General features: G+C 44.9%; 1 protein-coding gene across 1 annotated transcript in view; it reads right to left on the bottom strand.

Annotated features, from left to right (window-relative positions):
- The window catches only part of TP53BP2 (tumor protein p53 binding protein 2), a 59,692-nt gene extending 45,715 nt beyond the window's left edge, over positions 1-13,977 (bottom strand). Inside the window, 1 exon segment of the mRNA XM_058533641.1 lies at positions 13,766-13,977. Coding sequence (XP_058389624.1) covers positions 13,766-13,792 — 27 coding nt within the window. The 5' untranslated portion in view covers positions 13,793-13,977.
- Positions 13,978-14,611: the final 634 nt, after the last annotated feature.

The raw sequence follows: 14,611 nt of genomic DNA, 5'->3' as shown, positions 1-14,611 counted from the left end.
TTAAAGTGATCAATGCGATGAGAAAGAAGACTCAGCGAAAGATAAAACTATTTATATTAAGTTGTGCCAGGCAACCTTCCCACACTCTGTACAGTAATTCACACCCAAGGCATGTCCAAATGAAGACTTGCCCTTCCAAAAACCCAAAGTCACAGACCATTTTCATCTAAAAAGAATGGGTCATAGATTTATTTTTAAGAGTTCCATTTTTACAGGACATGTATTCACTGTAACCATAATGTTATGCTATTAACATAAGAAAAATTCATTTTCAGGGGAATTATTTCAGATTAAAATTTGGAAGACTTTTCCAAGAGGAAATACAAAAAAACTGGCTAGGGCATTCACAAGAAATTTACTTTGCGTCAGAGGCTCACGTTTATTTCTTTGATAAAAAACCATGTGAAGTTCCACAGAAAGGAAAAAGGAACCAACAAGAGTATAAGATGTTCCCTGTCACAGAAAGGAAATTAAGCTTTGCAATAACACCTTTGGAGTTCTGATTTATAAAAACTCTAATCCCTTAGGTTTACCCAAGAGAAAAAAGGATATGAGGGAAAAAACAAATCTTTTAGAGAAAAATGAACAACCTGTAAATACAAAGAGTGACATATCCTCCCCAAATCTTACAACTCCCAGGAAACTCACCATGGGGACAGCCAGGTAATAATGCTCGTAGCGAGATCAGAGACAAGTCTGGATGGTTTTGTGTTTCACAATTCCTCTGTGGAGAGAGACGTAAACTACGACCTTACTTTTATATTGTGCTGTACCCCTCATGAAAGAAGGCCCCAGATAACCTTCTGGAAGATGATACTGCTACCAGGCTTCCTATAACCTAGTCAAGAAAAACACCTCTCTCAATACTACGATATAGAAAGGGAATTTAATTAAGAAATAGTAACATCAACCAAAGCTTCATTCAACCTCTCAAACACACACAGCCATTCAGCCCCCGTAAGCCCATGGCTCCCAACACTGGAAGGGGTTTAGAAATGAGATGCACACCATTCCAGTCTCCTGGGATTTTCCACCTCCTGCTCCTCACAGACCTGGTTGTCCACGCCAGTGGTCACTAAGCTGGCAGGGACTGCAAACCAAGAACACGGGTCAGCATAGCTCCCTGACTCGGACGTGCCCCACCCTAGCTGTGGGCTGGCCCGCCGTCCTTCTGCAGTAACCGTGCTGCTCAGGCACCCAGCCTGGACCACCCTTCCACATCTCCAGTATCTCAGCGGGCAACCCGCAAGGTTTCACTTTGAGTCCTGTCCCTCAGACAGACACTCTCCAGCCTCCCCGACGATCGGTCCAACCTTACTACAATTATCGGAGGATCTCTGCCTACAGAGCCCTATTATGACTTCTGAGCTGTTTCTCCTGCCTAGAGTTTACTCTTGAGGCCATTCAAGTGCTTTGTAAAATCCTCATCAATTACCGTGAGTTACGTCTACCAATGTTCTATTAAGGGTCAACGATACTTAAACCTACTTCTAAACTAAGTGCGCTGCTTTTTACCATGGCATATTTTGAAATCAGTCCATCAGTTTCTAGCAGCCAAATCTGAGTTATCTAAAACAAAATCATAAAATCATATTCAATGCATTTTTTTTTTACATCATAAATTACTCCTTTGGCTACTATAGCAAGTGAGTAGAATTTAGAAATCAACACCACGTGAAGTCTCAATACTAATTTGAACAGTACTGTTAAAAAAGTTCATCCTGCATGGAATATCCTAGCCTTTCATTCAGCATCATCGACAGTACACAATCATTTTCTGAGATAATTGCTATTCTGGAAAAAAATGATACAGCAAACATGAAGTGGTTACTTTAATTAAGGGAAAAATTCATTACATACCGAAAAATAGTGTTTTCTCAGAAAATTGCATGCTGTTCTTAAATGTCTGATTACACAGTCACTTCATATATGTAACCAGGTAACAGTCACCTCCCCTGAGACTCAGAGGAGGGAGACTCTACCAACATCAGTCAGTCTAAGGAAGCTCCTGGTTCTCTCTTCCTCTCAACCCCAAGCCCTTGTTGACTTCAACATCTTTCATTCATTCATCCATCAGAATTTACTGAGCACCCACAGGGCAAGCACAGTCTAGGCACAGGGAATACAGTGATGGAAAGCTTGCATTCCTTTGGGCAGGGAGAAGAGATTGATAAACAAATGAGCATGATCTATAAAGTGATGTGACAGAGAATGATGGAGGTGATGAGGCGAGGAGGCTAATAATCGCGGTTAGAGAAAGCGTCTCTGGGGAGGCGCACCTAAACTGCGGCTGAAGGAGCCAGCCACCTGAAACACCTGGGGGAAGACATTCCATGCAGAGGCCCTGAGATGGGAATGAGATTGGTCTGCTCCATGACCAGAAAGAAGGCCAGTGTATCAAGAATATACGCCCGTGTGAATGAGGGCAGAGAGGCAGACAGGGGCTCACTCAGGCAAGGCCTTGGGGGTCAAGCATAAGGAGTGCAGGCTCCAGAAGAAGGGAAAAGTCACCAGAGTGGTTCTCAAAGGGTGGTCCCCAGACCAGCTGCATCGGCATTATCCGGGAACTTATCAGAGATAGAAAGTCTCAACCCCTCGCACAAACTCCTGAATCACTCCCCTGGGGTGGGGCCCAGAAATCCCACCAGAGTTTGTGAACCACTGCATTAGAGGGTCATAAGCAGGGATATAACATGAAGCTAGGTTTCCAAGCAATTTGTTGTAAATAGTGCACAGCATTAGCTGTTTCACCAATGGTTAATAGCAGTGCACATTAACCTGTCCATTATATATTAACTATTATAATGCCAATAGTTAACCCAGTAACAATATCAAAACATCAAAGATTCAGATACACTGGTACTTATCTTTACATATGTTGAATTTCAGGGAATTTCCATTCAATTATAAGAAACATTAAGACCCAGGGCCGGCCCCGTGGCTTAGCGGTTAAGTGCTCGCGCTCCACTACTGGCGGTCCGGGTTCGGATCCTGGGCGCGCACCGATGCACCGCTTCTCCGGCCATGCTGAGGCCGCGTCCCACGTACAGCAACTAGAAGGATGTGCAACTACGACATACAACTATCTACTGGGGCTTTGGGGGGAAAAAATAAATAAATAAAATTCTTAAAAAAAAAAAAAAAGAAATATTAAGACCCAAAACTTACTTTATCTGCTCCACAGTTAACAGCCTCTAATCACGAAATGAGCAACCTAAAACCCACACTTTTCCTCACTCCCCTCCGTAGAGTAGCTCGCCTATTCCCTACACCCTGTCCCTTAGCGTCAAAGTCATCCCTATCCTTCTAGAATAATTCAAAGACCATAAACCGGCCTCCAATCCCCACACACACACACACATACACCCCTCTCCGGCCAGAAGCAAAGGTTCTCTTTGCTTATCTAACAATCGCTCACACTGTAGTTGTGTGTATCTCTGTCTTATCTTACTGGTCTATAAATTCCTTTATGACAGAGATTTTGGTCCTTAAATGCTTCCTCCCAGTTTTTCTCCTCCCTAAAAACTGCTATCTCAGCATCTTATACATAGCAACCTGCAACACACATTTATTCAACTAACCTGATCCCAGGTTCAGAGATTCAAAATTCCACAGAAAGTTAACAGGAGACTAGAACATGACACAGAATGTTCACATCATCAGGCTTCAAGAAAGGTTTATACATGAACACGTGGTGTAACTTCAAAGTGAGCCTTCACAAAGCCAGACAAGGTCTCAGATGGAGACAACAAAGCATTCCGCTTATTTTAGGATAACGTAGGAAATCTTTTCTCTCCTCTTCCACTATACCTGCAGCTTGATTTAGATAAGATTTCAAATTTTGAATACATCCTCCAAAGCAACCCACTTTAGGCTACTCTGCTTTCAATATCTGTCATGAACAAGTAAGAGAAGTAAAAAAATATATTCATATAGTTAATTCCCCACCCCCACTCCAACCATCCTGCACGTTCAACGTGGGTATGCTTTCCTCTAAACTGAGCACTGCTGCTTTGTCGGCATGTGTCTTATTTTATATAAAGGGAGTGTTACATATTTTGTTCTTTTACTTTTATCCACTAAGCACTCTATCTTTAAGATCCATCCATGATGCCATGAGTACAACCAATCCTTGCTTCCAGGTCTTCCCTTTCTACCTCACACTTCGCCATGGAAGTGTCTCTCCATTTTCAAAGATTTCACCTCTGTGAAAATCTTTAAGGAAGCTCAAAAGCCAACAAGGGACATAAATTTAAATGGGTGAGAACCACCCTCACGAAAGAAAATCAAAAATAAGAACATTCATTCACCCAAATGACATTTATTAAATCCCTACAGTGTGTTAAACACCATGTTAAGTGCTAGAAACACAAAGATAAAAGGCATGGTCCACGCCCTCCGAGAGCACACAGAAAATGCAGGGCACGGGAAACAGCTCCCACACAATGTGAGAACTTCCTCGTGGAGGGACAGAGACTGTCCAGTGAGAACAGGAAAAAACCACTTCCATTCAAGGAGTACTACTGACCTGAAAACTGAGGGGTAAGACAAGCAGGAAGAGGACCATCCAGGCAGAAAAACATGACACGTAAAGGCACAGGGCGTGAGAAAATCCGGCAAGCTGTCTCACTACAATCCCGGAGCTGCTGACACGTGGGGGTGGGGCAAGGCTGGACAAGAGGAGGGGACAGGGCAGGTCTTGACCCAGGAGCCACAGATGCGCTGCAGAAACTCTCGAGGTATGAAACGTGTTTCTCACACACACACACACACACACACACACACACACACACACACACACACACACACAGTTATGGAAAGTGAGATGGTGCAGAGCGGGTCGCGGACAGCAATCCACACCAGGGTACAACCTGCTGTGAGCTGCAGGAAAACGTAACCTCAAGGCCCACAGACAGTCCTAATGCAGATTTCCTTGAGCGCTGGTAGGAGGCAGTAAGCAGATCTTCCCAAATTGCAGCACAAGCCCAATGGAAGGCCAAGCGAGCAGTGGGGCGCATGGATGCTCTTCCGCCCCCGTACAAAGCACTTACCCTTCTTTCCCAGTCAGTGCTGGGTTTTAAATCTGCCTTGGTCAGTCTTGAGTCTTCAGATCACTTCCACTGTGAGGCTAAACATTCTGGAACAGAAGTGTACTGTTGACGCAAAAAGGCTGAAATCTACTGGGTAAGGTAATAAAGACACTTCATATCTGGCTAAGGAGTTTATATTGTATGCTGTAAGCAATAGAAGGCAGTCTTGAAGCATTGTGGAGAGGGAAGAGGCAGATTTCTGTTTCAGAAAAACCACCAAGGAAGCAGTGTGTTGAACAGATCAAAGAGACAGACAACAGTACAGTCATGCGTCGCTTAACAACGGGGACACGTTCTGAGAAATGCATCGTTGGCAATTTCTTCGTTGTGCAAACATCATAGAGTGTACTTACACAAACCGAGATGGTGCAGCTTACTACACACCTAGGCTATATGGTCCTAACCTTACGGGACCACTGTCATATATGTGGTCCATTGTTGACTGAAACATCATGCAGGGCATGACTGTGAAGGTAAGAAGACAAATAAGGAGAGGATTCCAATAGTCCAGGCAAGAGAAGGGTATACAGAAGGGGAACTCAAGGACTAGAGAGGAGGGACCACCACACAGTGATGAAACCATTATGGGACAAAATGGAAGAACAGAGGACTGTGGGTAACGCCCAGTTCTCCTGGTACTGAAAGCAACAAGCAAAACCTACCCAAGGAAGATCCTATCTACCTTTAAAATCAAAGTATTATCCAAAATAGCCCCCTTTTCAGGAAATCAACAGATTATTAAAAGATTACCTACATATCACAAACTTGCAGTTATCATCTCGATCTTGTGGTGGTGCAGAAAAACATCGACACAAGGAGACTCTTTCTAGAATTAAAGTCAGCTCTGACTTGAATTTCCTAGATTGCCAGCTACTTTCTACCTCTTGTCAATAAAATGAAGATACCACCAATAAAAAAAAAAAAACTGGTCAAGGAACTTTTCAGTGAAAACGTCAGAAGCTTCCAAGGTGGAATGGTTACGCAGTCAAAAGCAAGGCTGTCGTAAAGCATTTTATGGTTATGGCTTCCTTAAGAAACCTGTTTGCCCGACTCAGTTTTAAAGAACCACAGCGACAAGAAGGCTTTCTTGCAAGCTCTTCAGAGCTCTCTCGGGATATAAAAAGTCTCGTTTCTCTTGTAGTCCCACAGGAAGGAGCTTGTGGATATGGGAGCAATCTTCCCCCATCCCTGTCTTGGTCTTATTCCCGACCCTGGGTAGGCATTATTGTTTCTTCTCTCATCCCTGGGGCTTCTGAATGTCTAGAGTGAGTGACAGTGTGTGTTGACTGAGTTCACAACCAGTTTGTACAATCAGCTGGGCCCTGGGTGTGATAGGGTAACGCTTTTCTTCATTGTAGGTGGCTTCCTGTGGACCTTCCTACAGTGGGTGTTCTAAGTCTTTCCTCTTCCCACCCTTCCCAGCTCTTTCACTCCACAATCCATTCTCCACACAGCAAGAGTGATCTGTCCCAATCAGTCAGATGATGTCACTTTTACTGCTTAAAACCCTTCCAACGGCGACCACATCCCTCCCCAGGCCACCTACACACTCGGCCCGACCACGAAAGCCTACAGGCTGCAACTCTCTTGACCTCAGCTCTTGCCACTCCGCCCCTGGCCCCGAAGCTCCAGCCTCACTGCCTCCACTGCTTCCTGCAGGCCTGGGCACCAGTCCCTAGGATTCTGCCTACTTGAATGCTCCACTAGCAAAGCTGCACAAGACCTGCTCCTCCTGGTCATTCAGGTCTCTGCTGAACTGTCGCTTCCCTGACCATCCAATCTAAAGCAGCGACAGAAGTCACATTATGCTATTTAAATCCTACTTATGGGGCCAGCCCCGTGGCGTAGTGGTTAAGTGCACACGCTCCACTGCTGGCGGCCAGGGTTCAGATCCTGGGCTCGCACCCACGCACCGCTTGTCAGGCCATGCTGTGGCGGCGTCCCGCATAAAGTAGAGGAAGATGGGCACAGATGTTAGCTCAGGGCCAGTCTTCCTCGGCAAAAAGAGGAGGATTGGCAGGGATGTTAGCTCAGAGCTGATCTTCTTCACACACAAAAAAAATCCTACTTAACTCTCAAGTTTTTCTTTTATATTTTCCATCTCCCCCACCCAAACCCCCCACTAAACTCCATGAAAGGGAAGCTCCCTGAGAACTGTCTTATTCCTTCCCATATCCATGTCACTTAGAACAGTGCCTGGAATATTGTGAGGTTCACCAAATATCTGTTGAACAGACGTCCCCAAAAGGCCATCAAAAAACAATCAACAGGTTAACGAGGAAGAATGAAGAGCAATGATTTAACGTGATTTCATTCAAAATCAGTCCCTAGTTTATTTCCGATAAATTCATCTGATTAAACTGAATCACTATTCCTTACTACACAGCCAACCCTGAAGAAGCAAGAAGAGACGCTGTCACTCTGCCCGCGTCTCGACATCCCACCAGCAGCAGGCGTTCCTTCAAGTCACGGCTGCGCCATTCCAGCCACCGGAAACGGCTGAAGGAGGACGATGGCAATCTCAAAGCGAACGCTGTATGATTCCCTGTCCTCCACGTCTCCCCACAAGCCTATTCCACTTCTGGTCCTTTCCTTCCTACATCCTCACCGTCAAGCCCTATTTAAAGATACCATCTAAAGAAAGATTATTCAACATCCCTCATACACAAGGTAATCACCACCACTCCTTCTCTTTCCCTGCAGATGCGGAAGAGCTGAGATCCCGATGGGAAGTATTAGAGGCAGAAGAAAAATAACAGTCACTGAGATGCTTCCTTTGCACGGGGTCAGGTCACCTCCATATCATTCAAAACTTGGTAAGAGAACTATTTACCAATCTTCTCATCCGGTCCGGATTTAAGTATGAGATGTCGTCTGTTTTCTTTCTTCTCCCTCACAAATAATTATAGCTACACTCTGAAAAGCAATATTTGAAGTTAGCATTAGCCAAAAGAACATCATGACCACTGTTTGTCCCGTCAGGTATACAAAAATATTCTAATCTAGGCATTGCTGTCTCAAACACAGCACGTTTACAGGCGGATCTGGCTCATTTCTCATTTCTGCTGAGTGACCAGGAGTAAATTACTGAAACCCTTGGAGTTTCAAATCCTGATCTGTGAATGAGAAGGGGAAAACCCACTTCCCAGGGTCATAACAGGACTAGATGGGATGACCAACTTAAATCACTGGCACAGTGTTAGGCACAGAAAGGGTTCTCACCAGAAGCTCCTTTACCTTCTGGCGTGGGAAATCAGAGCACAGGGCTTTCAATTTCACTGGTTTCCAGAAAAATTGTTCATTCCACCGTGGAAGATCAGTAAACTGACTTAACCATTTTTTATTATTATCAGTAGCAGTTTAAACTCGTATTCTATAATAGTTACTCATTACAGATTTCTACTACTCTCTTTAACTTGTGCCTTAGGGACTTTTAGTTGAAATGTTTGAAATTTACATAAAGTAGTACTAAGTTATAAATTTGTTTCTGGAAAAACAACTGAAGTGTGCATTTCAAAAGCAGAAATTGAGTACACTGGCCAAATGAACATTTTCAATGAAAATCTGGTTCTATTATCATCCAAATAAATCATTGGTTTTCAGATAAATTTTATGTAGAAAAAAGCTAAAAATGACCACCGTTGGTTGCTGAGTCTGTGAAGCTAGTTTTCCAGCACATGATCTAATTATGTTTAGAATTTGCATTTCTTTGATGGATGGTTTTCTTTTGATAAGACAGTATGCAAAGTGTTTTAAGAATCCCTGCCCACTGAATACTCGGTGCTCCTAAAGGGTCTTGTGATGACTAAACTACTCCTTGGCTCTCCCCAATAAGATGCAAAGTCTTAACGTCTCACCCACCACTCCAACGTAAGTACACATTTCATACACAGTCTGTCATCTGTATTTTCTTTTCTCAATTACACCTGATTAAAGAAAAATGTTTCGCACAGTACCTAGCACACCATCAAAAAACAAGTGTTGAAATAATGTTTGACTTGGGTAAGTGGCATGAGCTGAAAAGGGCACTCCGGATTCCTACATTCTTATATGCCACTTTTCTTACTCTTTGCAATACTTGTTGGTAGAGAAGGCTGGTGAGAGGTTTATAACATACGACGGCAAATCACACCAACATGTACCGGTGTGCAGTCACCCCACCTGAGCTGAAGGGAAGTCGGGCAACACAGGAGCTTCAAGAAGGGCTCGGTGTTAAATCAGCGTTAGAAAGACTTCTTAAGGCATGCCACACATTATGGTAGATTACCAAGGGATAAATATCTACAGTATTCCTTGAAAGCCCCAGAAAAGAGAGGTTTTGTTTTATTGTTCTCACTGTCTGCTCTTGGGGAGCAGGGGACACAAAGAGGGAGAGAAAACAGTTCTTCCCAGAAGCAGTGTAGGAATAAATGACCCTCCGTGTCCCTTCCAGAAAAAGAAATTCTCTTTAAGTTAATTTTTAAAATAGAAGCAGGTGTCGGGGCCGGCCCTGTGGCCGAGTGGTTCAGGTTGCATGGACTCTGCTTCGGCAGTCCGGGTTGGGACCCACACCACTCGTCAGCCATGCTGTGGCGGCGACCCACATACAAAGTGGAGGAAGACTGGCACAAATATTAGCTCAGGGTGAATCTTCCTCAGCAAAAAAAGAAAAAAATAACAACATATATGTATATATAAGCAGGTGTATGCTTGTGCTAAGTTTCTTTATAAAGTCTAAATCTGTTTCTGAAACAGGTAAAAATACAGAAATTTTTCAATGCTTTCCAGCTTTTAATTAACACAGCATAAGTCACAAGGCAACACACCTCACTACAGCACATAAAATGTGAGATATTTGGCACATTTTTAAAAATAGACGATTTGATTAACAGTCTGAGAATTCTATAGAGAACCTACCTTAAACTTTATTCTAGAATAAAACCTAAACGAACTTGCTATATCACTACTCCATAACAAAAAAGAATTCTTTCAGCACATAGTCTAATGATATAAATACTATGTTCCAAAGCTATAACATGAAGGATTCTGAATTTCAAAACACGAATTCAACTTGGAAAATATGTACAAATAAAACCAGGCTTTTACATGAAAATAATACAAGTATTTAAGCAGGAGTTAGGCTATTGGTCTGTGAGCTGCAGACGCTGCACACAGTTCCCTTTAGAAGGTAACTTCTAAAGGAGATACTGCAAGAACCCACTTTTTTGTCCTACACTCGCAAAACAAGAAGCTCAAACAATCAGATATTACTTTACAGCATCATGGTATAATTAGAAAATAATTATGATGCCTCCACAGTGCTGAAAGATAAAATGCCATAAATTCACAACTTAAATCATGATTAGTTCAACTGAGCTTTTTAAAATAAGCTATTATTTGCTCGAAAATATTATCTGTATTAGGGCCATGTGATGAAATTCGTTTAAGCAGAAGGCTAAATTAAATAATCGGAAAACCCATTCTCCAAGCCACTGGGGATAAATTGGCCATTACTATCTCATTTAAAGTATCAATATAACCGCAGAGCTGCAAATACGGGATTCAAATTGAAGTTATTCTTTGTGCTACTTTGTCAAACTGCACCGTCAATACAGGGGCCACCAGGTACTTGTGGCTATCTAGATATAATTAAAATTAAGGAAATTTTTTTTTTATTCAGTTTCTTAGTCTCCCATTAGCCACATTTAAGTGCAGCAGCTTCAGGCGGTTGGGGGTTACCATACTGGACAGCACAGATATAGAACATCTCCATCGCAGCTGGACGTAAATGCCATCTATGACTGAGAGACAGACAAATTCAAGTCCTCCGCCTTCCATGTGGCACTCCGGAATACCGTGTGTGGTCTTGTGTGCAGGTTTTTTTAATTTACCGTTTCAGTAGCAGGTACAAACAGAAATTTTTATAACAACTACATGTAAAAGAACAGTGAATGCTTTTAGAGTTTGCTAAGTTCTTTCATAAAAATAGTTTCGTTTGAAGAGAACACTTCACAAAATGAAAATAATGGAAAAAGATATCTGATATAATTTTAAATAGCTGAGAAATTTTGCTTTGAATAATTCTTTCCCTTTATCTGATAATCAAACACGAGAGTGGCTCATTAAAAAGCCATACTCTCAAAGCTGCAAATGACCCTTTCTTTAATAAAGAAAAATAATGTGTCAAACATGAAACATTAATCAGTTTCTCCTCAACAAGCTGTGGGAATATCATACAACCAGAGCTACTCACTACGGCAGGTATCTGAAACCGAGTATAATTATTACACTCATGTCTGCAGAACCCTACCATTAACTCCACTGCGATCCTCAGCACTTGTCTACTTATTTTTAGTTAGCCTATGAAAATGCATCTTCCCCTTCTGGTTTTGGGTCCAATTATCACTTCATGTTCCACATGAAAGAAAATCACTTGCTTCTCTACCACTTGGTGAGAAAACACACGAACACAATTTATTTGCACATTTTTAACATAATGCAGTCTAAATAGCAAGCTGTTATCGGGAGAACGCCTTTAAAAGCAAATCAAGAAGTGTACTCTTAATGCCACAGTTCTGTGGCATTAACCATTTAAAAATGGTTAAAATGGTCATTTTTATGTTAGGTGCATTTTACCACCACAACAAAAAAGCACATCAAGGCAACTGTCTACATTCTGAGACCGTCCATTTTTTCATATTAAGCATAATGCTTTTCCTGATAAATTGGTTAGAATTTTTCCAAGTAATAAATTCAAAGCCTTACTCAATGCTGGAATAAAAACCCATATTAAAAGCTAAAGATGAGCAATATATTTAAGAAAATAGTCTTATTTTCAAGTACTCAAAATATTACAGAATAAAGACATATAACAAGAGGTTACCAAATAAAATCCTTCATATTTTTATGTGTCGCAAGGATACGAATCTCCAGTTTAACCAATATTGCAAATTCAGGACGAAAAACTCTTACCCAGCCACTATTCTAAGCTGGGCACTGTACTAACTGTTTCATAAACACAAACTCTGATCCTCACAACCATCCTAAGAGCTAAGTACTATTATCATCCCCATTTCACAGATGATGAAACTGAGGGACAAATCATTTAAAAAGAAAAAAAGCCTATTATCACAAAGGTAGTAGCTAAACAAATACAAAGCTGGTGCACGTGCCACCACACCACACTGTCTCTCTGTTAAGATTCTACTCTGACATTCAAAAGGCAATCAGAAGAACCACACTGCTAAACTAAATATAGTCTCCAGAGCTACACAACTTTTTGTAAATTCTAACGATCTGGTACGTAGTTGGGAGAAGGAAAATGTTAAGTGTTAAGAAAGCCCAAAGGATACCTTGTCATAAAACTCTCTTTAAGGGAAAAATCATATTGCAACAACCAACACTTGTTGTCTTGTCTCCTATTTTTAGGAAAACTTCCCAGACAACCTGCAAAAGTTATTTCAAGCCAAAGAAATGTAAATCCAAGGAATAAAAACTTTAACAGCAAAATCCTTCACCCTTATCCATTGTTTGTATTTTAATATTGGGCATTCACATCACAAACAAAGCTTCATCACCAGGTATTAAACTAAAACGGGATGCATAATGCTATTAACACTTTCTAATTCCTTGAATCCTGGCAGGACAAAACATTGTAAACCATCTAAACTTAGTGATCAATTCCAGTAAATTACGTTTGCCCAGTATGTGTAAGTTTAGGAGCCCCCCGCACACATACAAGTAGGGGGCCAGGGGACAGGATATTACACTCTGCATCTGTGGCTGCAAAGAAACAAAAATCTGCCGTCACTCCATTCCGCAGTTTGTATAAAAGTAAAAGAAAAGTTGTTTCTTTGTTGGAACACATGAAACCATAACAAAACATCGGATGACTGCAAAACCATCCCCCTTCTGCGGGAGAGGTGCAAGCACAACTTCTTCGAGGAAACACGCTAAGTCTGCAAAAGCCACTGCAACCCTCCGGATTCCGCGAACGTGGAAGGAAAGGGGCAGTTCAAACACGTCTCCAACCTGCTGTTCACCTGTGGCCTGGTGGCCATGTCAAAAGCCCGCGGAGCCCAGAAAGGACTCACTAATCTTCTCAAAGGTCTTGCTAACCAAGCTCTGGCAAAGAGGGGGAGCCAGGCACGTACGTTTTCCTGCGATCCAAAACTCTTGAGGCTGCATTTACTAAACCCCGTTTCCAGAAAGCGAGCAGCTTGGCCACTACCGCAGATATCCAGATGGAAATTCAAATAAAAACAAAGCAAGAGTACGCTTTGCAATATGTACCACGAAAAGTTAAAAAAAAAAAAAAAAAAAAGACAAAGCAAATAACAAGTCCCGGTTCCCCCGCTCCTGACCTTCAAGAACTGTACAAAGTCAGGACCCAGCCCGGGAGGAACAGAAAAGTTTGAGCGGCTGCCCCACCCGCCGCCCCACGAACTCTGGAGCCGTGGGTGGGACCGCGCCTCCCGGGGAGGGTCTCCCCGCGCCCCCGGGCGCCCCCTCTCCGGGAGCGGGGCGCGGAGCCGGAGGATGGAGCCGCGGCCGCTGCCCCGAGGCTCGCGCCGCGGCCGCAGGTCCCCGGGCCCCGCTCGGGACGGCACGGGGCGCGCCGCAGCCCCCCGCCCGCGCCCCCGCACACTTCCGGGCCCCCGCCCCGGCCCCGGCGCGCCCGCCCGCCGCCCGCTCACCGGCATCATTTTGGACCCGAAGCGCATCGACGCGGGTGGCCGGCCGCGGCCCGGAGCCGAGCGCAGGCGCCCCGGGGGGCGCGGCGGACCTGTTGCGGGGCGGCGGCGGCGCGCCGGTGCGCAGAGCCCTCCCCGCGGCTGGGGCGCCACCGAGCCCGGGCCCTCCCCGGCCGGGCCCCCGACGCGGCTTTGTCTCCTCGGCGCTCGCGGCGGCCGGGCTCCCTCCTCCGCTCCGAAAGCAACTAATCCCGGGGCCGGGCCCGCCGAGCCCGCGCCGGCTCCGCCCCCCGCGCCGGGCGGCCTGGGGGAGGGGAGGCCGCGGCGGAGCGCGCCTGCGCGGGCCCGCGGGAGGAGGTGGGGGCGGCGGGCGCGCGCCGCGGGGCGGCCTCTGTCCGTCTCGGCCTCGGACGAGCTGCCGCGGGGGCGCGCGGCGCGGCCACGCGGGGGCGCGCGTCCTGGAGGAGCCGGCGACTGCGCGCGCCTCGGGAAGACACAACAATGCAAGTGGCGCAGGAGCCCGGGGCCGCGGCCGTCCCCTCCGCTGCAGTTTCCAGTTGTCCGGAGGGTTGAAGCCTCGGCCTTCGGAACCCTGGGCCGAGACCCGGCGCCGGGACTGGGTCCTCCCCTCGGAGGCTCGGCCGGAGCGGGGCGACCGGACCCTGGTGGGAGGCCCTGGCTGCGCCCCTGGGACGGCCGATCTCCCCGGAGGCTGCGGGGACCGCCTCGTCCCGACAAAATGGAGATCGTGGTGGCGGTTCAGCTCGCAGCACGTCTCTTCCATCTCCTGTGCCATTCCCCAGAATCTGATTTAAAACTCGTGTGTGACTTTGTATAATTTTTTTAAAG

Source organism: Diceros bicornis, chromosome 38 (genome assembly GCF_020826845.1).
Source record: "Diceros bicornis minor isolate mBicDic1 chromosome 38, mDicBic1.mat.cur, whole genome shotgun sequence".
Taxonomy (NCBI): Eukaryota; Metazoa; Chordata; class Mammalia; order Perissodactyla; family Rhinocerotidae; genus Diceros; species Diceros bicornis.
The sequence above is the reverse complement of the archived record's forward strand: the minus strand, read 5'-3'. Positions and strand labels throughout refer to the sequence as shown.